At 44.6% G+C, this 23,582-nt stretch overlaps 1 protein-coding gene and 1 long non-coding RNA gene across 7 annotated transcripts in view; one reads left to right on the top strand and one right to left on the bottom strand.

The window, feature by feature from the left end:
* The window catches only part of GOLM1 (golgi membrane protein 1), a 42,845-nt gene extending 27,636 nt beyond the window's left edge, over positions 1 to 15,209 (bottom strand). For 4 of the 6 annotated variants that reach the window (XM_015849286.3, XM_085529152.1, XM_085529153.1 and 1 more), the window contains exons 1-4: positions 12,985 to 13,112; positions 8,797 to 8,862; positions 8,561 to 8,682; positions 6,229 to 6,408 (exon numbers count right to left, since the gene is read on the bottom strand). In XM_015849286.3, coding sequence (XP_015704772.2) covers positions 6,229 to 6,408; positions 8,561 to 8,659 — 279 coding nt within the window. In that variant the 5' untranslated portion in view covers positions 8,660 to 8,682; positions 8,797 to 8,862; positions 12,985 to 13,112. Of the gene's footprint in view, positions 1 to 6,228; positions 6,409 to 8,560; positions 8,683 to 8,796; positions 8,863 to 12,984; positions 13,113 to 15,190 lie in introns of those variants that run through there. The other 2 variants (XM_015849287.3, XM_015849288.3) reach the window with 2 other exon arrangements.
* Positions 15,210 to 19,202: 3,993 nt separating this feature from the next.
* On the top strand, positions 19,203 to 21,546 carry LOC146753917 (uncharacterized). Its single transcript, XR_014939479.1, has 2 exons — positions 19,203 to 19,331; positions 20,478 to 21,546. It is a non-coding gene; the product is annotated as an uncharacterized LOC146753917 (long non-coding RNA).
* The last annotated feature ends 2,036 nt before the right edge of the window (positions 21,547 to 23,582 follow it).

The following is a 23,582-nucleotide window of genomic DNA, read 5'->3' as shown; positions in this document are numbered from 1 at the left end:
AAGATGAGTCTCAAATCGAATTTGAGAGTTACTTTTGCTAAGTACTACCCTTCTATATCCAGAGGCTCTATAACTTCTCTGTGCTCTTAAATTGCAGAACTGGGAAGCAAAAAACATCTCTGAGGGATGTCTGTTCATGTGTCACAACAAGAGCAAGTGCACAGACACATGCATGCTTGTTCCAGTCTTCAGCCTCCCGAGACTTGTTCTTCCCCAGTCACATGAAAGAGAAGATGAAATTAGTCCATTGCATCACTTACAACTAACACTTCCCACAGTATCAGCTCCTGGGTTTCCAACAGCAAACTTCATTGACGATTCCATTACTGAATACCATCTGCATTTTAGGATGATGAAAGAGAATGCACTTAAGAGATTAAGATCAGCTCTGCTAGTCCCAGCCCCACCTTGTCCAGAATCCTGCCTTCCAACAGCAGCTGCCAAAGGAACATAAAGGCATCATAAAGCACAGTGTTTTCCAGCAGCAACTATTTCTGGCTCAGGAACATTTAGAGCCAGAAAACATCTTATCAGGAAGAGAGCAGGTGCTTCTCCAGTCAGCCCTACTGACTGTAACCATAACTGATGCCATGTAATCAGGCACTGCAGATGTAATATGTTTGTAGCCGGAGGAGCAGCTCCTCCACCCACTGCTTTTTTCTAAGCCATTTTGTAATTTTTACCTGACCATTCAGCCCTGTTATAGCAATAACATATCACATGGCTGCACAATTGCTCTGATATAGTGAGTGTACAGCCACTTCCAGTTCTAGATATGTATACATGAATTAGTCTCTCTCATCTTTGCAATGACTCTTTCAAGACAGAAGTTCCAAGAGATACCAAAGGCAAGATTTTTTCATAAGCTTCTCTAAACCTTCTCCAAAATAACCCATTCATCCTATATCAAATAACAAGATTGTTTGTTTGTTTGTTTTATAAATGACTTTTTCTGGCAAAAATGCAGGATTTGATAAATGATAGTTCCTCTAAACTCAAAGGAAAAAAGCAACTTTACCACAAGAAAAAATGATTGTGTGGTGGCAGTTGCAACTGACTAGTACCAGGGTAATTTAAAGGAAAAAGTGCACACTGCACTTGGCAAAAGGAAGCACTTTTCCATCCATGGGGCTTTCTTAGGAGACCTAGGTGAGTTCTTCTCACTAGCTATTGATATTTTGCCCATTGTGCTAGTCTACCAATAAAATGACATTTCCACTGACACCTAGAAATTCTACCTTGGTAAAGGAAATTCTAATAAAGAAAAAGATGCAGAAAATGCATTTTCCTTTTCAAAAAGATTTTTTTTTTCTTCCCTCATAAATTTTCTCTGCTACTTGCAGGACAGATGTGGAATGCAAAAGTACGCCAAAACAGAATGAAGGGTTTCACCAAGCACCACTGAACCACAAATTATACCCTGAGATGCAAACAATGGTACTTGCACAGAGGATGGTAAAACCGAACAGTACACAGAACATGTAGTTGCAACGCCTGCTACTAGAAGGGAGACATGATCATGTGTGCATACTGAGCAGTGATTAAGATGGGGAAATGATGAGTCTGAAGTTGTGTTGTGCTCTGTGTAAAACAAAGGATTGAGTGTGTACAGCTGTCTGAAAAATGGCAATAAGCAGGCTGAGAGCTGATGGGTGTGAGTTAGAGACCAAGACAACAAAGGAAACCTCATGCTTGGCATTAACTACATGCCGCCTGACCAGGAAGAGAAAAATCAACAAATTGCTCTTTCCTCAGCTTCAGGAAACACCACGATCACAGGCCCTGTTCTGCTCGGAGATATCAACTACCTTAACATCTGCTGGAAAAGAAGCTCAGCAAGCAGTCCAGGTGACTTAAAGGACAATTTTCTTAATACAGGTGATAGATACTGCAACCAGAAAGGAGTTTCACTGGGCCTGTTGCCCACCAACACACATAGTCTCATTATTGGAGGGTCAAGACAAAAATCACAGAATCATAGAAAAATCTAGTTTGGAAAAGATCTAGTCCTAGTCCAACCACCCACCTACCACCAATATTTCCCCACTAAAACCATGTTTTTTAGTACAACATCTAAAAGCTTCTTCAACACCTTTAGGGATGGCGTCTCAATCACCTTCTTGGGCAGATCAATCCAGCACCTGATTACTCTTTTAGTAAAGAAATGTTTCCTAATACCCAACCTGAACCTCTGCTGGCATTCATGATCACAAAGGATACCGGCTGGGCCAAGAGCAAAGTGAATACCTTTGGAAAAGCAAATTTTCACCTGTTTAAGGAACTTGTGAAAACAAACCCTTGGAAAACTGCCTTCTGTGTCACTGGAGCAGAAGAGTGTTGGCAGCTCCTCAAAGATGCTTTTCTTCAAGCACAAGAGCTCCTGATCTAAAAGTGCAAGAAATCAGACAAGGAAGACTTGATACCAGCATGGCTGTATAAACATCTTATGGCTGAACTGAAGAACAAGAAGGAAATGCATAAGCATTGGAAGTAAGGACTGATTCACATCTTGGGAACAATTTAGGAATGCTGTCTGAGCATGTATGGATGGGATTAGGAACCCCAATGCACAGCTGAAATGAACCTGCTGACAGATGTGAAAAAAAGAATGATGGTTAGAAAAAGAGAAACAAAGAAAATGTACCATCCTTGCTAGACAAATCTGGTGTTGACAGACATGAATAATGCTGAGACTCAACAATTGAGACTCAACAATTCTTTTGCATCAGTTTTCACCAGTGATCAGTTCTCTTAGATCCCCCACATCTCCAAACCTGAAGACAGAGCCTGGGTGAAAGAAGTCCACTCTGTCATAGGAGAAGACTCTGCTAGAAATCACATGAGGAACCTGAAATTTCCACAAGTCCATGCACCACTTCTTCCAAGCCCAAGATCAGTGCATTCCTAAGAGCGAGAGATTAGGCAAAAGACCTGCATGGGTGAGCAAGGAGCTCAAGAAAAAAACCAAACGGAAGAGAAAGTCTACAGAATGTGGAAAAGGGGTTTTACCCGCTTGGAAGAAATTCAGGAACATCATTAAGGCATGTAGAAAAGGAAAAAAAAGGCTAAGGCCTACTAGGAACTGAATCTGGTGAAGGAGGCCAAGGACAACAAGAAAGGCTTCTGGATGTCAATAGAAAAATGAAGGCGATGGAAAATGTGGGCCCACTGCTGAACGAGGAAGGTAGGGAGACTGAGGAAAGGAAGACTTGCTTGAGGCGGATCTGGACAGAGATTGTTTAGACAAACCTGATACACACAAACCCGTGAGTCCCCAAAGGATACAGCCATGCGTGCAGAGGGAGCTAGTAGAAGTAATTGCCAAACCTCTCTCAATCATCTTCAAAAGGACATGGAGAACAAGAGAGGTACCTGAGTAGTGGAGGAGAACCAGTGTCACTCCAATCTTCAAAAAGGGCAAAAAGGAGGAGCTGGTAAACTACAGGCCAGTCAGCCTCACTTCTGCCCCTGGGAAGGTGATGGGAACAGATTATTCTGGATGTCAGCTCCGAGCAAGTGGAAGAGATGGAGGTTTATCAGGAGTAGACAATGTGGATTCAGCAAGGGGAAATCACTGATCTAGTGGCCTCCTATGATGTCACCATCAGCTGGGTAGGTGACTGGGTAACAGTGGATGCTGTGTAACCTGAGCATAAATCGAGGCTTTTGACACTATCTCCTGTAACAGCCTCGTAGGCAAGCTCAGGAAGTGTGGGACAGGTGAGTAGATAGTGAGGTGGATTGAGAACTGACTGACTGGAAGAGCTTATGGGGTTGTGATCAGTGGCAAAAAGTCCTGTTGGTGGCCTGAAGCTAGCAGTGTTCTCCAGGGGTTAGTGCTTGGTCTGGTCTTTTTTAAAATCTTCATCAGTGACCTGGACGAAGGGACAGAGTCACGCAGATACCTGGATCAATCTGTCGATGACAGGGGGACAGTAAGCCCATGGGCCCCCTGACTACAAAGATAGGAAGGGAAAACAGAAAGGGGTAGGGAGATGGGAGCTGGACTCAAGGAAGCAAATGGAGCAGTGGCAATGACCTAAGGAGGAAAACTTATTTTACTAACTGCAATACTGGAATGCAAGATAACACAATATAATACAATCTAATTGAAATTGAAGCTAATAAATCAAGTAAAATAAGAGAGAGAGAGAGGTTTCCAAAGACTGAGAAGCCTACTTTGAAATTGAAGGTGCACAGCTTAGAAGCACACCCACACCCGCTGCCAGGCAGTGAGAGAGAGAGAGAGAGAGAGAGAGAATGAGCATAACTTCCATGATGTATTTCCCTCTCTGACCATGAGGTCCTCTGGGATGTGTAGTTCTTCTCTGTGCTCCACATGACATTATGATGTGGAATACCAATAGCAAAAATTACAAAACCATTACAACCTTCAACAAATCTGATAATGATACAAAGCTGGGAAGGGTGGTTGACACATCAGATGGCTGCGCTGCCATTCAGTGAGACCTGGACAGGCTGGAGAACTGGACAGGGAGGAGCCCTATGAGGTTCAACAAGGGCAAGTACAGAGTCCTTCACTTGGGGAGGAATAACTGCACACATCAGTATAGTTTAGAGGATGACCTACTGGAAGGAGCTCTGCAGAAAAGGGCCTGGGTGTCTTGGTAAACAACAGGTAGACTTTGAGCCAGCAGTGTGCTCTTGTGGCCAAGAAGACCATTGTATCCTGGGATGCATAAAGAAGACTGTAGCCAGCAGGTCGAGGGAGGTGATCCTTTCCCTCTACTCATCCCTGGTGAGGCGACATCTGGAATACCGGGTCCAGTTCTAGGCTTCCTAGTTCAGGAAAGGCAGGGGTGTCCTAGAGTACAGAGGCAGACCACAAAGATGATGAGGGGCCTGGAGCATCTCCCTTATGAGGAAAGGATGAGAGACCTCAGGATGTTCAGCTTGGAGAAGACTGAGGGGAGATCTTATCAATGTTTATAAATATCTAATGGTCAGGAGTCAAGTGGATAGGGCCAAGCACTTATAAACAGTGCTCAGTGACAGAACAAGTGGCAGTGAGGACAAAGAAGAACATAAGAAATTGCCTACAAACATGATGAAAAACTTCTTTACTATGAAGGTGACAGAGCACTGGAATAGGCTGCCCGGAGAAGTTTCAGAGCCACCTTCTCTGGAGATATTCAGAGCTCATCTAGACACTTTCCTGTGTAGCGTACTGTAGAGAACATGCTTTATTAGGTTCCAGGGACTAGGTGATCTCCAGGGGTCCCTTTCAACCCCTACAATTCTAGGATTCTATGGCCTAATGAGGTACTACCCAAGGTACAGAGGTCTGATTTAACTGGCAAGCTACTCTCCATCATACTGGAGAAATCATGGCAGACAGGTAAAGTTCCCAGTGACTGAGTAGTGCCCAGAGAGGGGGTGTGGATGTCTCTTTGTAGGAGACATTCAAAGTCAGGCTGCACCAGGCTCTGAACAACCTGATCTAAATGTAAACGTCCCTGTTAATTGCAGGGGAGTTGGAGCAGATGTTCTTTAAATGTCCCTTCCAACACAAACAATTCTATGATTCTCTTCAATTGAATGTAACCTAAATATCCTAGTGTATCTTTATAACACCTACACACATTAAAATATAAATAACCAAACAGTAACTTGCTTACTTTTTTATCAAACACATATCTCACTTCTGCTGAGTTTTGGAGGCAGAAGATGCCCCGAAACTTACAATGCATGTAGAAATAAATATTAACCATTTGTAACTACTTGGGAAAGGAATACAAGCATATCTATCAGTGCAGCTTCTTCTCTTCCAGAAGCTTTAAAATGTTAGTGTACAGAAAAGAAAGCCAGACATCAACCCAAGGTAACTCTAACAATACAGGAGGCAAAGGTATTATTCAGAAATGCTATCAGTTGTAGCTTCTACCGTTTCACAATTAAAAGTTCATGCAGTGCAGTAAAAAAAATCCAGATTTCAGCTTACTTCTGTTTCTCTCTTTCCGCACCGCTCCCCCATTCCACCAACACATTTCTATTAAAGGCTTTCTCCATTACAAACACCTGAGCAAGACTTTTACCACTCTGAGGCTATAGGCTGCATTCAGTGATAATTCATACATTAAATATTTTGTCACACAAACACCAACTGTAACTCCACTAGCTGGAATATTTGAGCAAACTTACTCTTTTGCAGAAAGTGTGATGGTTAACCACAATTTCATGGCACAGTGTAGCTAGAAGAGCTCCTACCTTCTCTTCCCAGTGTGCTCTGTTGGCATTTTCCATCTGGAAGCTATGCAAGGACTGTATTTTATCAATTTGCTCTCGCTGCTTCTGCAGCTCTCCCTGGAATTCATTCTTCTTGAGCTCCACAGCGCCTCTCTCCGCCGCTGCCCTGCGGACCTTGCCTTCCAGCTCCATGATCCGTCTCTGAGAAAGCAATAGGAAAAGGCAAAGAAATGCTCTCTCCCTGAGACTGTTTAAAAGGGTCACGCTTTCAAATTTCACATATGCAGATCTAAAGTAACAAGTGAATCCACTTTGCCTTTCGCTGTACTTTTTTCCAGTATTCTCAAAGAATACCCAACCACAGAGAAAACAGTAGGCTAACAATACTAATCTCATCACAGTACCTTCTCAGATGGTGATGTCTTCCAGACACTGGCATGCACACACAACACATGCACCAGTCTTACACAGGCTTTTGAAACATCATATTCTGTAGAGGCCATCTAAATTTCATTTAAAATTACAAAAAAAGTACAGAGGCCTTGGCTAAAATAAGTACATCTACACCAAAACACAAATAATTTAAAAAAAAGAAATTACTATCCATGATCTCTCCGAAGTACAAGGTCAAAACATTTTCCAAATGTCATCCAGACAATGTGGACATCACTGCACTTCCAGCACTGATTCAAACCTTACATAGGGAAAATTCAATTATGAAATCATCAGTAAGTTTTACTGTAAGACAAGGGAAAAAGTGGAAGAAGGACAATACTGTCCAACTTACATTTAAATAACTGACATCCAGATGCTGCACAAATATACAATATTTATTTATAAGAAGATTATTCTTGACTAGTCAGAGAGCAGTGACGAGATGAAAACTCAAAACCATCAAATACTGCATACAAAAACAAGGTAAAGCAATCCAGCCAGATGCTGCCAAGGCCATTCTGTTTTTTTCTAAGTATTCATTAAGTTTTGGAGGTCATTCTCTCTAAACATTTTGTATAAAGTTCCTCATGGACAGTAAGAAAGAGTATAAAGCCAAAGGAGGAAGGGGTAGGGGGTGGGGGAAGACAGTATTTACCAGGTAGAAAGACCTATCAATTCCAGGCAGATTAGAAATGAATATAGTAAGAACTGCACAACTGCCAAGACTGTCAGAAAATAGATCAAATCTTCTTACATCACAGTATGCTGCATATTACTTCCTGCTTACTCTTCTTCATTGCCAGAGAGAGTGAGAGAACGGAGAGGTGGGGAAAAATAGAGAAAAAATATTTCTAGTTTGGCTGGAAGATAAATGAAAAGCATTTATTCCATTTAGACTTAACAGCAACAAAGTCATGCCAACAAATGGATTGGCGGACAGAGTTTATAGAGCTTTGTACCTCTGCTTTTATATTACTCAGAGTGCTTGAAGACACAGAAGTAAAAGAATTTTCAGTTCTTGTATTTTGCGGCCAAGGTACAAGACAGTAGAGTAATCAATAACAACGAACAGCATCTTGTGCCTGTATGTTCCTGAGACCAAGACCAGCTGGTATGGTTGCTTTCCAGTGTCTTTTCCCCCCAGCTGCTCCGTGACCATGCAGTGAAGCCTCAGTGGTGCAGACACAGCTACTAAGGGCTGGATGCCATCAACCTAAGGAAGATGACCTAGGCCCCAGGAGACACTGACATCATAACCTCCCACCACTGAAAGATTAAGACATTCCCTCAGCTGCATGGCCCCTGACACATAACCTGAATGAAGAGTATGAACACTGGGGTGAAACAGAAGTTCAATTTCTACAGTCAAGAACTCAGTGTTTAAAGTCACTTCACTTACAAAGAAACCACTGGTTCAGTAGAAAAATTAAGCAGTGGCTCTCATCAGTCATGTTTAATTACCACTCCTTCATCTTTAGGGCTTTTTTGTTTATTTAAAATAAATAAACCCTGTAAAGGGCAAGTGCACATTACTCATGCAGCACATACTGAAAGGGGTCAATCTTTCTTTATATTCAGCAATGGAAGTGGCGGCAATATAGAGTAATAATTTAAGAAGATGAGCAAATTTCAGAGATTATTCAGATATTAAAAAGGACTACAAGTTTAACGTACTCTGAGAAAAAACCTGAAGCAGAAGAAAGTAGCTGAATGTCTACGTATGTTTGAGGTACCATACTCAGGTCTTTGGGTCCCCCTGACCTCCCCTTCTTCCCTGTACTGATAAGCACTGACTATAGTATTTGTTAAAGTCCCTAAAGCAAACTCATCACATCTAGCGGAATCATCCTGCTTACTGTGAATTACCTTTGCCAACTGCAGATGTGCATGACCACATGCAGAGCAATAGGAACATTACCTGCAGATCCAAACTGCGAGAGCTTGCAATCCAGTAATTGAAACCCAAAACAATGATGCATGCCAGGAGTGAGGCCACGAGAAGAGGTGGAGACTTCATTCCTCAGCAGCTGTTCCCAAGCTCTACCATGTCAAAAAAGCAAAAAATCAGAAGCACAAGAGAGTAGAAACAACAAATTAAATTACGTGTGTTATACTGCATCCCCCACTTAGATTACTATATGAACACAATCAGACCTTCACTGCAGTAATGCAACAGCTCTCAGCTGGACTCCACCAAGCAAGGAGGGCAGATATTTCCACCTGGAGGAAGAAAAAAGCCACATTAAATATTTGCTTCTACATAAAGCCTCACATCAGTTTTCCAAGAAAATCTCAAATATTCTTAACAATACAATGAAAACCAAAACCAAACAGAACAAACCAGCCATCCTTCTATCACATACTCCATACAGCAAATTAATTAACAGCACTCATCTAGAGGTAAGAGGACAGATTCCTTGTCATCCTACTCAGTCAATAATGAACCTTAGTCTCATCCTTCCTGAAGTAACACCTTGCTTTCAACTGGTGATATGAACCTAATGTTATGGTTCCAGGCCAGTTAGTTATTAGGTAAGGTAAGTAAGTATATAAATAACCTAAGGACAACTTAAATAAATAAGCAAACACTGTTGACTTCAATGGGAAATCATATGAAGTGCTATTTCTTTTGATCCACTGTTTTCTGCCGCTCTTGAGCAAAAATAAGTAGTTTGCCTTAATGCATGAGGTTTAGCAAGTGAGCAACATGGAAGGCACTGGCTGCTGATGAGCCTAGACTCACACTGTGAAGCAGCTCATTTTAACACAATGTGAGGGCAAAGGACAGTTGCAATTCTGTTTACAACAGGTCATAACCATCCTATGAGTTGATAAAATCCAGTCTTAAGGAGTGCAACAGCACTTAGCTCAAGAAATCCTCCAACACCATCGGGATCCTTGGGCACAGTTGGCAATAAGACTGCTCTCCTGCAAATTGAGATCAACCTTCTTTTTTTGCTTTTTTTTTTCCTTTCAGCACTACTGCAGATAACAGATAAAAACAGTCACAAAATCAAACAGCAAACACCAGTGTACTACCAGACACTAACTCAATGTGAAATGGGTGCATTTGATACTAATCTGTTGTGCATTCACTCAAGGTGTGTGCTCTTAAATACCACAACTTATTTTTCCCTGTGTGTGCAATTCACAGGTTGTAATGTATTATAAGTTAATAAATGGCAGCAACCCTCAAAGGGTTTTGCATGGGGACATGCTGCGATCACAGAAGATGACGATTCCGATCGCTAACAGGAAACAGAGATTCTGATATTATTCTATGCCTAGGGCTTAAGTCCTTCAACAGCACATGCGCATCTGCATCCAGAGTAAAAACCACTTTGGAACACTCCTTCCAGACTTAGTGTCAGACACAACTCCTTGTCACTCTCCCTCAGCAGCACAGCCCCACCACCTGCATTGCACACAAATAGGTTTCCAGCACAAAGGTATAGGCCACAGAAATGCACGTGCTGCTGTGCAGATCTACTTCCTGCTGTGCTACACAAAGAGGAACACTTGAGATTTACAGGGCAGATTCCCTGCAAATCTAAAACAACAGAACATCAGAGACAAAATCAAAATGCAGGAAATACCAGATTTAGTGGCTGGTAGGGGACTGGAGATAGATGACCTTTAAGGTCCCTTCCAACCCAAGCCATTCTGTGAGACTATGATTCTATGAAACAGGGACAACCACATCAGCTAAGGACAAGATGATTTATTTAGTTGTGCTTACCAAAACAAAACATTACATTTCAAAAAACATATAACAAAATCTGTCCAAAGTCATCTGTGTCCTGTTCTTCACTGTAAAGGTACAAGCTGGTATACTTGAAAACATGGAAAAGTTAGTAAACACAAATTGCAAGATACAGTGCACCATTTCAAGTTCTGCTTGAATAAAACATGTTGTGTTTACCTCCTGGCAGTAAGAAGTACGTAGAACCATAACAGCTGGAAAAGACCTCTGAGATCAACTAGTTCAATTGTCAACCTATTACCACCATGCCCACTAGCTATGTATCTCAGTGTCTCACCCACATGGTTCTAAAACACAGCCAGGGACAGTGACTCCAGCCTGTTCCAACTCACCACTCTTTTGGGAATAATTTTTTTCTAAATATCCAACCTCAACCTCTGCTGAAAAGCATCTACCCAACACCCAACCAGTGGCTCCTAAAGGAAGAACCCACCTCACCAGCTTCAGAGACTTACTGGAAAGTTACCTACTGAGTTTGCTGCTTAGCTCAGAAAGTGACTGTCTTGCCTGGAGCACAGTGCCACAGGACTGTGGATACCCCAGTGTCATGCTGCCTGAGCTGCCCCTATTAGAAATAAGTGGGTGAGAAAGCACTGATTTCACTGAAGCACTCCTCACTTGACTTCCATGCATTGTTCCCTCTAAAAAAAAATCCACTGTTGCTTGCCCTTAACTGATTTGTGTTAATTGGAAATATGTTTTATAGTCTACAGAAGGAGAAAAAGGAGAAGGAATGAAGAGACAGGACACACAGGCACCTTCCATCCACCCAATCTGATCCAGGGCACAACCCCAGATGCAATACTGGCATTTCCTCCTGCTACAGCTTAGAAATAAGAACTGTGTGGCTTTCTCCTGGGGAGATATGCATCCTGAAGGAAAGAAATGCAAACCAGCCCAGGGAATACATTGATATGGAAATGTATTTGTGCATGCTGTTCTCCAGGAAATACCTTGGCACAGCTATTAAGTAAAGAAGAAAACATGTTTCTGATTTTATGTGTAAGAATGTTTTTTTACCGAAAATTAAGGAACCCATCTCTCATCCATGTTTACTACAGCTGTGGAATGCGATGCTCTGCCACATGCATCAGTTGTACACTTGGTAGAGCACAGAACTCCTGACCTCTGAACATTCCAGCCCTCTGACACTAGCCCAGTGGTGCTCCATCGATGGATGGATCCAGCGATGCATGCTTGAGCAAGCTAACACCTCCTGCTTCTTGTGCTGCCCTACTACCAGCTGGAGCAGATCCCTCCAGCAGCCAGGACTCAGAAGCCTCCTTGAGGACTGCTAGAAGAGACACAGCCCCCAGGGTAGCCATCCCCAAGTCAGAGTGGGTTAGGCCACATGCCACCATCTCACCCAGGGAGCCATCCCCTGCCCACAGGCCACCGATATGAAGCCTTGAGAGGCCCATGAGTCACTGTTTGTCCAAATTATCACATTACACACTCCACAGGAAGGGGCGCAGCTCTCGGCCAACAGGTTCTGCAACTGCAAGCTCATCATACTCAGGAAAAAACACTTGAGACCCAGAATGGACCGCAGGTCTTCCTTTCCAGGTGTATTAGTAGGCACAAACAACAGATCAGAAGAACATAAGATGGAAAAGGCTCCTGCTAAGGGAGTGGCTGATGGCTACCACCACCTCAGTAGCTATTTTTCATATCAGAGCCCACCATGCACTGCCCCTTACTCAATTAATCTAAAGGAGAGCTTTGGATTGTGACACCTGCACGTTGACTCTCAGGCATCAGCTGTGGCATCCAGAACACTTCCATACGGAAACAACAATGAGCAAGAAACGTTACACATGAGTTCACTGATAGCCAGATTGCTAATTTATTTTTAAGGATGTGGTTTGGTTTAGGCACTTCTCCATACAAAATGAAATATTTTGTGAGTATCAAAACTGAAAGGACCCCTACTTGCTCTTAAAAACTATTAAAATTAAAAGGAATAGAGCAAGCTTATATGCACAGCATAGGAACCATAACATCACATCATCCCCTCCACCCCAGTAAAACCACAAGTACAATTTCACTGTAAAACACGCAACCCCACACTGGAAAAATAAACAGAAAATAAACAAAGAAATACACCACCACATCTCGAGCAACCGTTCATCAAGCACACAGCGATTAAAATGCGCTTTGATGGGCAGACTGAGCAGCGGGCCGAGGGGTGGGCAGTTCCCGTGGCAAGACGGCGCCTCCACGCACTGTCGCCAGGCTCCAGCAGGACCAGCGGCCCGAACCCGTCACTGCCCCCTCAATTCAATCACAACGTTATCCATACCCCGCTGCGGTAAGCGGAGCTGCTCCGGGCTCGGGGCGCCCCAGCCCCTGCGAGACCCCCAGAGCACAGAGGCTGCGGGCACGGAGCAAAAGGGGCCGCCACCCGCGGCCCTGTCCGGGACAGACACCACTCGCCTCCCCCCGAGCCGGAGGGGGTCCGGCCGAGGGACCTGCAGGCACAGCCACCCCCACCGCCAGCCTTCGCCCCCGGCACTGCCCCATCCCTGCAAAGCCCCGCGAAGCCCCGGCTCGGCCTGCTGCCAGCAGCCCAAGTTCACCTCAACGCGCTCAGCCGTCGGGCTGCCTCGGCTGGTGCAGGAAAGCGGCCGCTGCCCCGTCCCCCGCAGCCCCCGGCACCTCCCGCGGGGAGGGCGGTGCTGGCGGCCGGGCGAGGGGCAGGAAGTGCGGAGCGGGGCGCGGAGGAAGTGTGGCAGGCAGCGGCATAGCCGGGACCGCGGGGGCGGGGGCTGTTTCACCTCGCGCAGGAGAACGGGGGCTGCGCCGGGCAGGAAGCCGGCTTCGGGCGGCCGCTCACTGCGGGCAGTGGCTCCCTCCTACTGGGCGGGTCGTGACCGCAGGTGCTGCTTCGTTCACGAAGCTAAAGGAGTGAAGCTAGTGTTTTCTGGTACTAAAACGTTGAAGCTAAAATGGTTGCGGAACGTGTCTAATTCCATTGTTAATCACTCGGATGAATGCTTTCCACCGTCTGGTTCTGAACGTCGCTTCTCCCCTTTGGCTTCTCTGAATGGAACATGCACAGCTGAGTGAGAGCAGAGCACAGAGCTGCAGCAGCTGTGGTTCACAGGCTGTGCGGGAGAACTTCTGCGTCTTCAACAAAAGTAATTATTCTGAGATAAATTCTCTCAGTGGGTTGGGTGCAGCTATTTGATTTATAGAAATACAGTGACAGTAAGAAAGTGGCTCACTTGTCTAAGAGCAGAAAGATGGTAAAAATAAACACCAATAAAAAATACTCACTAGGAATCGTGCAAGCAGAAACTAGAAAGGCTGACTGCAGCTGGCAGCCCTCTTTGCTTACAGGCAGAAGTTCTGCAGACATAACTCAGTTACTTCCCTGCCTAAGGAGATTTTCTTGAGCAGCAGCTCTGCCCAAAGATTTCAAATACAAGGTCTCTCAGACACAGAAATGGCTGTTGTGTCATGAGAGCTCATTGACAAAAAGCTGTCTTCAACAGGAATGTTGCAGGTTCAGCACTGTCTGCAGTGTGGATCCAATGAGGATAAATTACTTGAGTTCAGTTGCTGCAGCACTATGCAGTCTGCACAAAGTGGTCCTAAGGACATTGAAAGGCAGTGACAGTGGCAGAACTAGTTCAAAATACCTACCAGTACTCATCACTTTCTGGTGCATTAGGAAGTATCAGTAACTGATACTGACAGAGAGGAGATTGTGAATAGCTCAGAAGCTGCAGAGCAGTGGCTCTTATGTTAAAAATAGGTCATCATAATACACCATGTTCTATTTATTCATTTCTGTCCACTGATGGTCATCTTTACTTTCTCTTTAACTAATGCTTAGGCTAAAGCTATGACCAGTGTTGTGTAAAAGATGGTTGAACATTCAAGATTAGTAAAAATGTATCATTTTTAAAAATGAATAGGCATGCATTTTAACAGAAAACTGAGAAAAAGGTCTTGCCTTTAAGTCTGGTAAAGTAGAGAATTCTTGGAAGAAAACCTCTCATTTTGGTCTGGAGGAACAAAATGGGCGGGACAGCAGCAGAGAGATCAACATGGTTTCCCAATTGCAATGTATACACAATGCTTCTGTGGTCTTTCAGAACTATATTCTAATTTCTTAGAAGCCAACAGTGGTGCACTTCAACGTCTGGTTAAACTGCAGAGGAGTTCAGTAACTCGGCAACATTGTTCTTTCCAGCAGGGATGGGCTTGTTAGGGATGTGACGGCTGGGGTCAGCTTGGGTGTAGGGATCGCGAGACAGTGGAGTTCAAGATCCTGAGTGGAAGAAGTAAGGCAAAATGTAGGATTGCTACCCTGGACTTTCAGAGAGCCAACTTCAACACTTTCCGGGACCTACTTAGAGGTACCTAATGGGTTAGAGTGCTTGAAGGCAAGGGGGCCTGTGAGAGCTGAGCAACATTTAAACAGCACTTCTTCCAAGCTCAGGACTGGTGCATCCCTAAGAGTAGGAAATCAGAGAAAGGTGGCAGGAAACCTGCGTGGATGATCAGGGAGCTCATGGATAAGATAAAAGGGAACAAGAAGGTCTGTGAGATGTGGAAAAAGGCTTTTTATGGAAGTTTTTACTAGTTAGTAATTGAAAATTTGTATTATTTCTCATTATGAAAACACAATACATTCGTATAAAAATATATGCCACAATAACTAATGAAAAAATAGTGAATTACAATTATAAATGCAGAAGAACTATAAGTGTAACTCCAGTTTCAGGCCTAGATGAAGCAAAGCGAATCTTAGAGTATTATTCACTTTGAACTCACTTTTTTGGTCACACAGAGAGCATCATTACGATGGACTTATTCCGCATGTCCAGGTCGAATGCAGTTTAAACATAATCCTCGTCCTGCTCCTCTCCTCTCCAAAAAGGAAAATAATACACCAAAACAAAACAACCACAATGAAAAGAATTTAGGCAGAAAGGAGAAAACTGCAAGGAAAAACTGCTGAAATCTGTTGAAGTAGATCCTAGGCTTACAGTAGAGTTCTGGAATTTAACTGAAACAGTTGAATTATGATGTCATCTGGGCTCACTTTTCCTTCAGGTAAACCCTATCCTTTCCATTACCAGAAGAGTTTGGTCTCTCCTGCTAAAGTCTAAGATTTTGTCTCCTTTCTAATCAAAACATCTCCAGAAGGGTCACTGGCAAAAAAAACAAGAAAAAAAACAATGCTTCACTGTGCTAGAGATGCAGATTTCATTTTTTGACAACACTCTTGCTGCTGTTTTTCTCCCTCTCCAAATCAAACTAAGAAGGATTTTAAATCAACAAAGCAGTCTACATGTCTTGCCTGAGATGTTTACTACTGTCTAAAGCAACTGAAGTAGATCTGACTTCCTTGTGGCAGTCCCACATCCTGATTTCTTTTCTGCTTCATCCTCAAAGATCTTTTTTCTTCCTTTTTTTTTTCTTTCTTTTTTTTTTTTTTTAATTCTATTTTACATTTCCTATTATATGACAGAGAAATAACAACTCTAAAGATTTTGAACCATTTATTTATTTGCTAATATGCCTTTTCTGCCAAATGGCAAGCTAAAACAATCCATCTGTTTTTTCTTTTTAGTAAAAAGAAAAACAGTTTAAAATAGAGGAATCAAAAACATCAGTCTGCTTCTCTCATTTCTGAAAACCTCCTGGTAGAACAAGAGCTTCAAAACCAATAATGAGACCATCTTCTGGAGACACATTATCAGAGTAATGTCCAGTTATCATCAATCAGCAGAGCCACAAAGTTTCAAATTATTGGAGAAAGGCATTACCATTACTTGGGTAAGAGTAGGTTTAGTTGTTTATGTATTTTTTTCTGGTTCATTTTACTGCTTCATTAAATCAAGGCTGTATACAAAATCAGAAAGGGCTGATGACAGCTCATGAGAGATGGGTGATGTCCCCTGCCTCTTCTCTCCTTCTCTAAGGAAGAACATCTAAAATCCAGGCTATGTTTTTCAGAAATGTTGGAAGGCCTCTTCTCCAGGCTGAACAGTCCCAGCTCTCTCAGCCTGTTCTCACAGGGGATGTGCTCCAGCTCCCTGATCACTTTGTGGCCCTCCTCTGGACCCAATTCAACAATTCCATGTACTTCTTGTGCTGGGGGCTCCAGAACTGGACACAATACTCCAGATAGGTTCTCATGGGAACAGCGTAGAGGGGCAGAATTACCTCCCTCAACCTGCTGTTCACACTTCTGATTCAACGCAAGATACACTTCACTTTCTGGGTTGCAAGTACACATTGCTGGCTCATGTTGAATCTTTCATCAACTGATACCCCAAATCCTTCTCTTCAGGACTGCTCTCAATCCCTTCTCAGACCAACCTGTGTCTTTGCTTGAGACTACCCCAACCCAGGTGCAGGACCTTGTACTTGGCCTTGTTGAACTTCATGAGGTTGGCATGGCTCTCAAGCTTGTCCAGGTCCCTCTCAGCGGCATCTCTTCCCTCTGGTATGTCAACTGCACCACTCAGCTTGGTGTCATCTGCAAACTTGCTGAGGGTGCACTCAATCCCACTGTCCATGTCACCAACAAAGAAGTTAAATAACACCAGTCCTAACACCAATACCTGAGGAGCACTACTTGTTAGCAGTCTCCACTTGGACGCTGAGCCACTGACTGCAACTCTGAGTGTGACCATCCAGCCAATTCCTTATCCAGGGAGTGTTCCATCTGCCAAATCCATTTTTTCCAATTGGGCAACCATGATGTCATGCCCAATGCTTTGCACAGGTAGATTATATCAGTTGTTCTTCCTTTATCCACTGGTGCTGTAACTCCATCATAATAGGCCACCAATTTTGTCAGGCATGACTTAGCTGTTCTTGTAAAAAGCAGGTGGGAAACTGAGAACTATCTAGCAACTGAGGGATCTGAATGTAGGACTACTATCAAGACAAAAACAAAAACACCTAAGTTCTACTAAATTCACAGAAGATCAAATCACAAGTTTCACATGGCTAGTTGTTTATGTGAAGTCAGTGCTTTGTGGAACTAGTTCCTGTGAGACACTGAACAGTGAAGCAGAAAACAGATGCTCTGCTGGAATTAGAATAAAGGGGGGCTGAAAGGGGGATAGTTAAAGGTAGTTTACAGAAAATTATTTAGTTAATTAGAATAACAAGGAATGGAGACAGTGGGTCTGGGAGAGCAGGAAGGATGCAGATAAGGAGTGAGAACTCCCTGAGACCTGTCGAGGAGGGGATTAGATGTTGTAAATATCAGAAGAGGAGTTGCATCTCCCTGACAAGATGGGCGATAACAAGAGGGGGTCTGCATGATAAAGAATTATTGAATATGTATCAGAATTACAGGAAATCATTGACTATACATGAGGTGTACCTATATCTGTATCACGGTTTTACAAGTCGGTGTGCAAGTTTGGAGGAGCTATCCCCCTTGCACCCAGCGCTGGAATAAACATACCTGCTTTATAACCCATCTCTGGATTATAGAGTTTGATTCCGCAAGTCAACACCAGTGTCTAATTTGTAATCTCATGGCTCATAAGAGCAAGCTAATAGCGAATGACAGCGTTACAAGTGATTTAGCACCGAAACAAAGCAAAATACTTATTTCCACTAGGGCTGCTAGCTAATTGTCCACACTTGCGCTGATGCTGATACCAAAATTAACTCATTGGCTACGTAACTCAGATCTCTTTTTTGCTATCAGCAGTTCAAAGACAGTATGTACAGGATGCCATTGAAACTGAGAGAATGAGGTTACTACTGTTGCATATTGGGTAGGTGGTGCCTGCGTGCACCTGGGGTTGAGTCAGGGAGATGACGGTGTCTGCCAGGGGCAGTCACCTGTACCACTATATAGGGTTTGTTGCAAGGCATTAAACCGGTACTTTCGGCGTTACGCACTGTGTGTGTGTCCCCCATCTGTTCCCCGTACGCGGAGGCACGGTACAGTCACACGGCAGCCTTGATTTGTCACCGGATCGGGAGGCGACAATTGGTGACCCCGAACGTGATGTGGTGAGAGCGGTACGAACCGTGTGTGTGTGAGAGACAGCAACTCCTTTATAGTTCTGATTATGGGACAGTACATGAGTATGCTGTGGGGGATGGCTTCATGGGTGTGGTGTGAAGTGGATGATGAGGACCTCGATCCAATTATTAAGTGGATGATGCGGAGAGGTCTGGCTGACGAAGTTGCTCACTATGTGAGTCTGTCGGCATTAGAGAAAGCCAGCAAGGAGCTTTTTGAGCGAGCTTGTGCAGAGAACAAGGAGGCGCAGTAGCTGCTTCCCGCCCTTGGCGCTCTTAGAAGGTTATGTAGATCGGCCAAGGGGGAGCAGGAGCTAAGGCGAGCCATTAACGCCTCGTTGCGGCCTATTGATTCATAGGGGGAGGAGGCAGATGATCGAGAGGAGACAAAAGAAGGAGAGTCAATAGAAGAAGTAGAAAAACCAAAGGCCTCAGTAGCTGAGGGGAAAACCCCATTATTAGCCCCGTTACAGATTCCAACAGCCCCCTCCGCTCCCCCCATGGGACATTTGAAGTGGGGGGAGGATGAGTCAGGGGAGCTCTGGGGTTTGGAGGGCCGAGGGTTTATCTATTTTCCGGGGGAGAAACCGCCGGGGCTGGTGGCGGGCACGGCTGCCCCTGTTCAGCCGCCTGTGTTCTCCGCTATGCCGCTCCCGTACCCTCAACAAAACGTCTCTGAGGAATCAGAGAAGACAGGGGAAGAGGAGCGGCGTGGTGCCGGGGAGTCCTCGGCTAGCGAGGAGGAGGCAGACTTTGAAATGGAGTTAACGCAGATAAAAAAGCTGTCAGCCTCAAGTAGTGAGTAATCCCCGGGCTCTCAAAGTAAAGCCGCGAGCGATCGGGATCTGGGGAGGGAAGCAGCCGAGGCTGCTGAACGCCGGACCATCAAGGCTCAAGAAAGCATTCTGACCGGGTGAGATCTGACCCCTGAGATAAATGCCCGTAGACTGTGTTCAGTGCTGGTGGGTCGGGGAGCTGGGCGTCTCCTGGTCTGCATACACACTGTGGGTTTGTTGACCCCATACGACCCGGGAGCTTCTGGTGGATACTGGTGCAGACGTTGCCACACTCCCATTGTGATCCTGGCCCGGAGAGTGGCCGCTGGAGCCAACGGTGCGGATTGTGGGGAGGGTGGTCAAGACGGCATCCGGGGCTGTTGGGGGGAGTCAGTGTGCTGGTGCCGCTTGCTGCAGGGCTGCGGTTAGTCTGTGTGCGGCTGCTGAAGTGTCACGTGGGCGGTTCCATCAGTCGGCGTTGTCGCTACTCAGATGTTTCACATTTCAGTTGTTGTTGCAGAGGACATAGTACAGAATTGCCCAGGTTGTCTTTCAGCTAACACGTTTCCTGCAGGGGTGAACCCCAGAGTTCTGAGTTGTTATGGGTGCACCTCAGGAGTTAAAGACTGACAATGGCCCAGGATATAGAAGTGTATGTTTTGGACACTGGTGTACAGCTTGGGGCATTAAACATACCTTCAGCATTCCTGGCAACAGCACCGGCCAGGCTATTGTGGAGCATGCACATCAGACCTTGAAGGGGCGTCTTTGTGCACTTAAAAAGGGGGGAGGGCTGGAGGGGCCTGAGCTGTGCCCACATGCTCTCCTCCTGTGCAAACTGTTTAGTTTAAATCATCTAGAGAATCAGATGGGAGACCATCAGCTGACTGAGAGGACTCCAATAGGTCAGGTCCTGATCAGACCTGACGAAGGGTCATGAACAGTGATGCAGGAAACTTAAAAGTAGTTTATAGAAATAAGTAAAAGAAACTTAAAGGTAACAAGTAAAAGAAACAAGGGGCCTGAGAGAGCAGGGAGGATGCAGATAAGGAGTGAGACCTCACGGACGAGGAGCTGCATTCCCCCTGATAAGAGCAAGGGGGGTCTGTATGCTAAAGACAAGAGGGGGTCTGTATGCTAAAGAGCTATTGAATATGTATCAGAATTCCTAGAACTATTGACTATGTATTAGAAGTCTAAGAAACCATTGAATATGTATCAGAACTCCGAGAAGTCATTGACTATGTATTAAATGTACCTATATTTGTGTCACGATTTTACAGGTCGGTGTGCAAGTTTGGAGGAGCTATCCCCCTTGCACCCGGCGCTGCGCAACGCTGGAATAAACATACCTGCTTTATAACCCATCTCTGGATTATAGAGTTTCATTCCGCAAGTCAGTCATGGCTCCCAGATCCTTTTCCACTCCTCGTCATGGGCAGGGGATGATACGCCTTTGTCGGGACCCCAAGTGGGCCCTGCTAGCTGCTGGCACGTTGGGTTAAGCCGGCACCAAACAACGAGCCATCCTGCGCACCGTGAGGATCCGAACATTTCAGCACCAGTTTTGGTCAACGTCTCCATGGATAATGTCTCCAGTGCAGCCAGTGATTTGACATCAACACTGGCCAGCGGCTGCTGGTAACAGCACATGAGACAGCGTTGCTCCAGATGTGCCTGAAGGTATGAGAATCCAGCCTTCATGCCGGACTGATAGTTCATGAGTGGGGGAGACCTTGCTCCTGGATAATACCCCAGCGGTGGACATTTGGAATGATTCTGCACAACGAATATGTTTTTGTCTTGTTATTTGGTTATGGAGTGTGATATTTATAATGCACACTGGGCTGAACTGGAATGCCATGAAGATTCTGTACAATAGTGTTACATTGAACTTGGAAAAATTGTAACTCCATTGTGCACTGTGCTGTTATCTTGAACTTGAATGCACTGTTCTCTTCAAGTTGACTAAGTGTTGCCATACAGCATTTCAAAAAATTGTTAGGCAGATAACTACTGTTGTGTGTTTTCAGGTTTGTAGGCACTGCAGCTGCATCTCTTTGGTATGTTATTATGACAGCTTAATTGTTTTTCACACATGTTTAATGTTTGATTTGTTTGCAGAATAGCCTTAAATGTGAGAATCATTTTTGGGGTAACAGGGAGTACGTGAAGGAACCTTTACAGGGGCTTGCAGATGATAAAGAAGGGGGAGATGTTGCATATTGGGTAGGTGGTGCCTGCATGCACCTGGGGTGGAGTTAGGGAGGTCATGAGTGTCTGCCAGGGGTGGTCACCTGTACCACTATATAGGGTTTGGTGCAAGGCATTAAACTGGTACTTTCGGCGTTACACACTGTGTGTGAGTCCTGTCTGTTCCCCGTGCATGGAGGCACAGTGCAGTCACTAGGCAGCCTTGATTTGTTGCCAGATCGGGAGGCGACAACTACACTCCCATCACAGTGGCAGGAGTAAGGAAGTATCATCTTTGAAACATGACACAACATTATTCTAGCTTCTGTGCTGTACAAACTTGGGTACCAGAGCAAAATCTGGAGATTCAGCCTAAACATAGCCCTTATGATAGTCTGTTACTGCTGCAAACCTGCAAGAATTGGTGCTGCACAACAGGATTAAATACATAAATATATAAAAATCCACTGATTCTGCTTCACTGTTATATGAGGAGATGAAGCTAGTTAGCAAACTGAAATGTAATTTGTGGAGATAACCACGAGATGGTACTAATCACATTAGTATGGGTATCTGCTGACTTTTCTTTATATGGGATTTCTTGAGGTTGTAAACATTCAGTCATGTGTTTATACATGTGAACAAGATGAACTGTACAGTACTACATAAACTGTGAGCAAATGCTCAAATACTTCTACACCCAAAACACCAATGAGAAATATTCTCCAGAGTCACCGTTTCTGTTAGCAGGACACACCCTTTTTTATTCTTTCTGATGAACAGATGTTACAAAATTAGGGTGTTTGCAAAAATAAGCAGTATGGTTAGAAGTACTATTCAATCAGTTGGTTATTGTGTTGTTAGATCTGATTTTCAATCTCACATCAAAAAGCCCGTGGTGCTTATTAAACACTTTGTTTGAAATCTTGTGCATGAAAATCCAAGTCCTCGTGAAGTCTGGTAATGAGTGTTGTCCCCCAGGGGACTGTCTTGGGTGCGGTGCTCTTTAATATCTTCATCATCTTTAATATCTTCATCAATGACATTAATGATGGAATTGAGTGCACCCTCAGCAGGTTTGCTGATGACACCAAGCTGAGTGGTATGGTTGACACAATGGAAGGAAGGGATGCTGTTTAGAAGGACTTCAACAGACTCGAAATGTGGGCCTGGGAGAATCTAATGAGGTTCAACACAGCAAAGTGCAAGGTTTTGTACTTGGGCCAGGGGAGTCCCAGGCATACATACAGACTGGGAAGAGCAGTCCTTGAGAGTAGCCCTGCAGAAAAGGACCTGGGTCAAAACTGAACATGAGCCATGCTCCTGAAGCTCGGAAAGCAAATGATATATATCCTGGGCTCCATCAGAAGAGGGGTGGCCAGCAGAGACAGGGAGGTGATTGTCTCTCTCTACACTGCCCTCCTGAGGCTCCATCTGCAGTACTGTGTCCAGGTCTGGGGCCTCCAACACATGAAAGAAAGGGAGCTGTTGGAGAGAGTCCAGAGGAGGGCCACAAAGCTGGTCAGAGGACAGAAGCACCTCCACTACAAAGACAGGCTGAGGGAGCTGGGCTTGTTCAGCCTGGAGAAGAGAAGGCTGCAGGGTGACCTCAGTGCAGCCTTCCAGTACCTAAAGAGAGCCTACAAAAAAGAAGGGAGTCAGCTCTTTATAAGGGTAGATAATGACAGGACAAGAGGAAAGGAGGGAAGATTTAGGCTGGATATCAAGGGGAAGTTCTTTACTAAGAGAGTGGTGTGGTACTGGAACAGGCTGCCCAGAGAGGCTGTGGATGCCCCGTCCCTGGAGGTGTTCAAGGCCAATTTGGATGGGGCCCTGGGCAGCCTGGTCTAGTATTAAATGTGGAGGTTGGTGGCCCTGCCTGCAGAAGGGGTTGGAGCTTGATGATCCTTGAGGTCCCTTCCAACCCAAGCCATTCTATTATTCTATGAAAATATGGATAGTACACTGTCAACAGTTTATGGTCTGGTTCTGTGACAGCAGGTGGAGGGATCTGTGCCCCAGAAAAGGGAAGCAGGGAAAAAAGGGGGGAAAGGGTACAGAGATGGGCCTAAAAAAAAAAAAAAAAAAAAAAGCAAAAAAGCAAACAGGACCAATTATCTGAGGAGAAACAAACTATTTTACTAAGTAAGACATCAGAATGCAAGATAACACACTATAACACAATAACACAATAT

This window comes from Coturnix japonica, chromosome Z (genome assembly GCF_054131305.1).
Source record: "Coturnix japonica strain WE chromosome Z, WE-NBRP24, whole genome shotgun sequence".
In the NCBI taxonomy this organism is placed as follows: Eukaryota; Metazoa; Chordata; class Aves; order Galliformes; family Phasianidae; genus Coturnix; species Coturnix japonica.
This window is presented reverse-complemented; position numbering and strand designations above follow the sequence as displayed.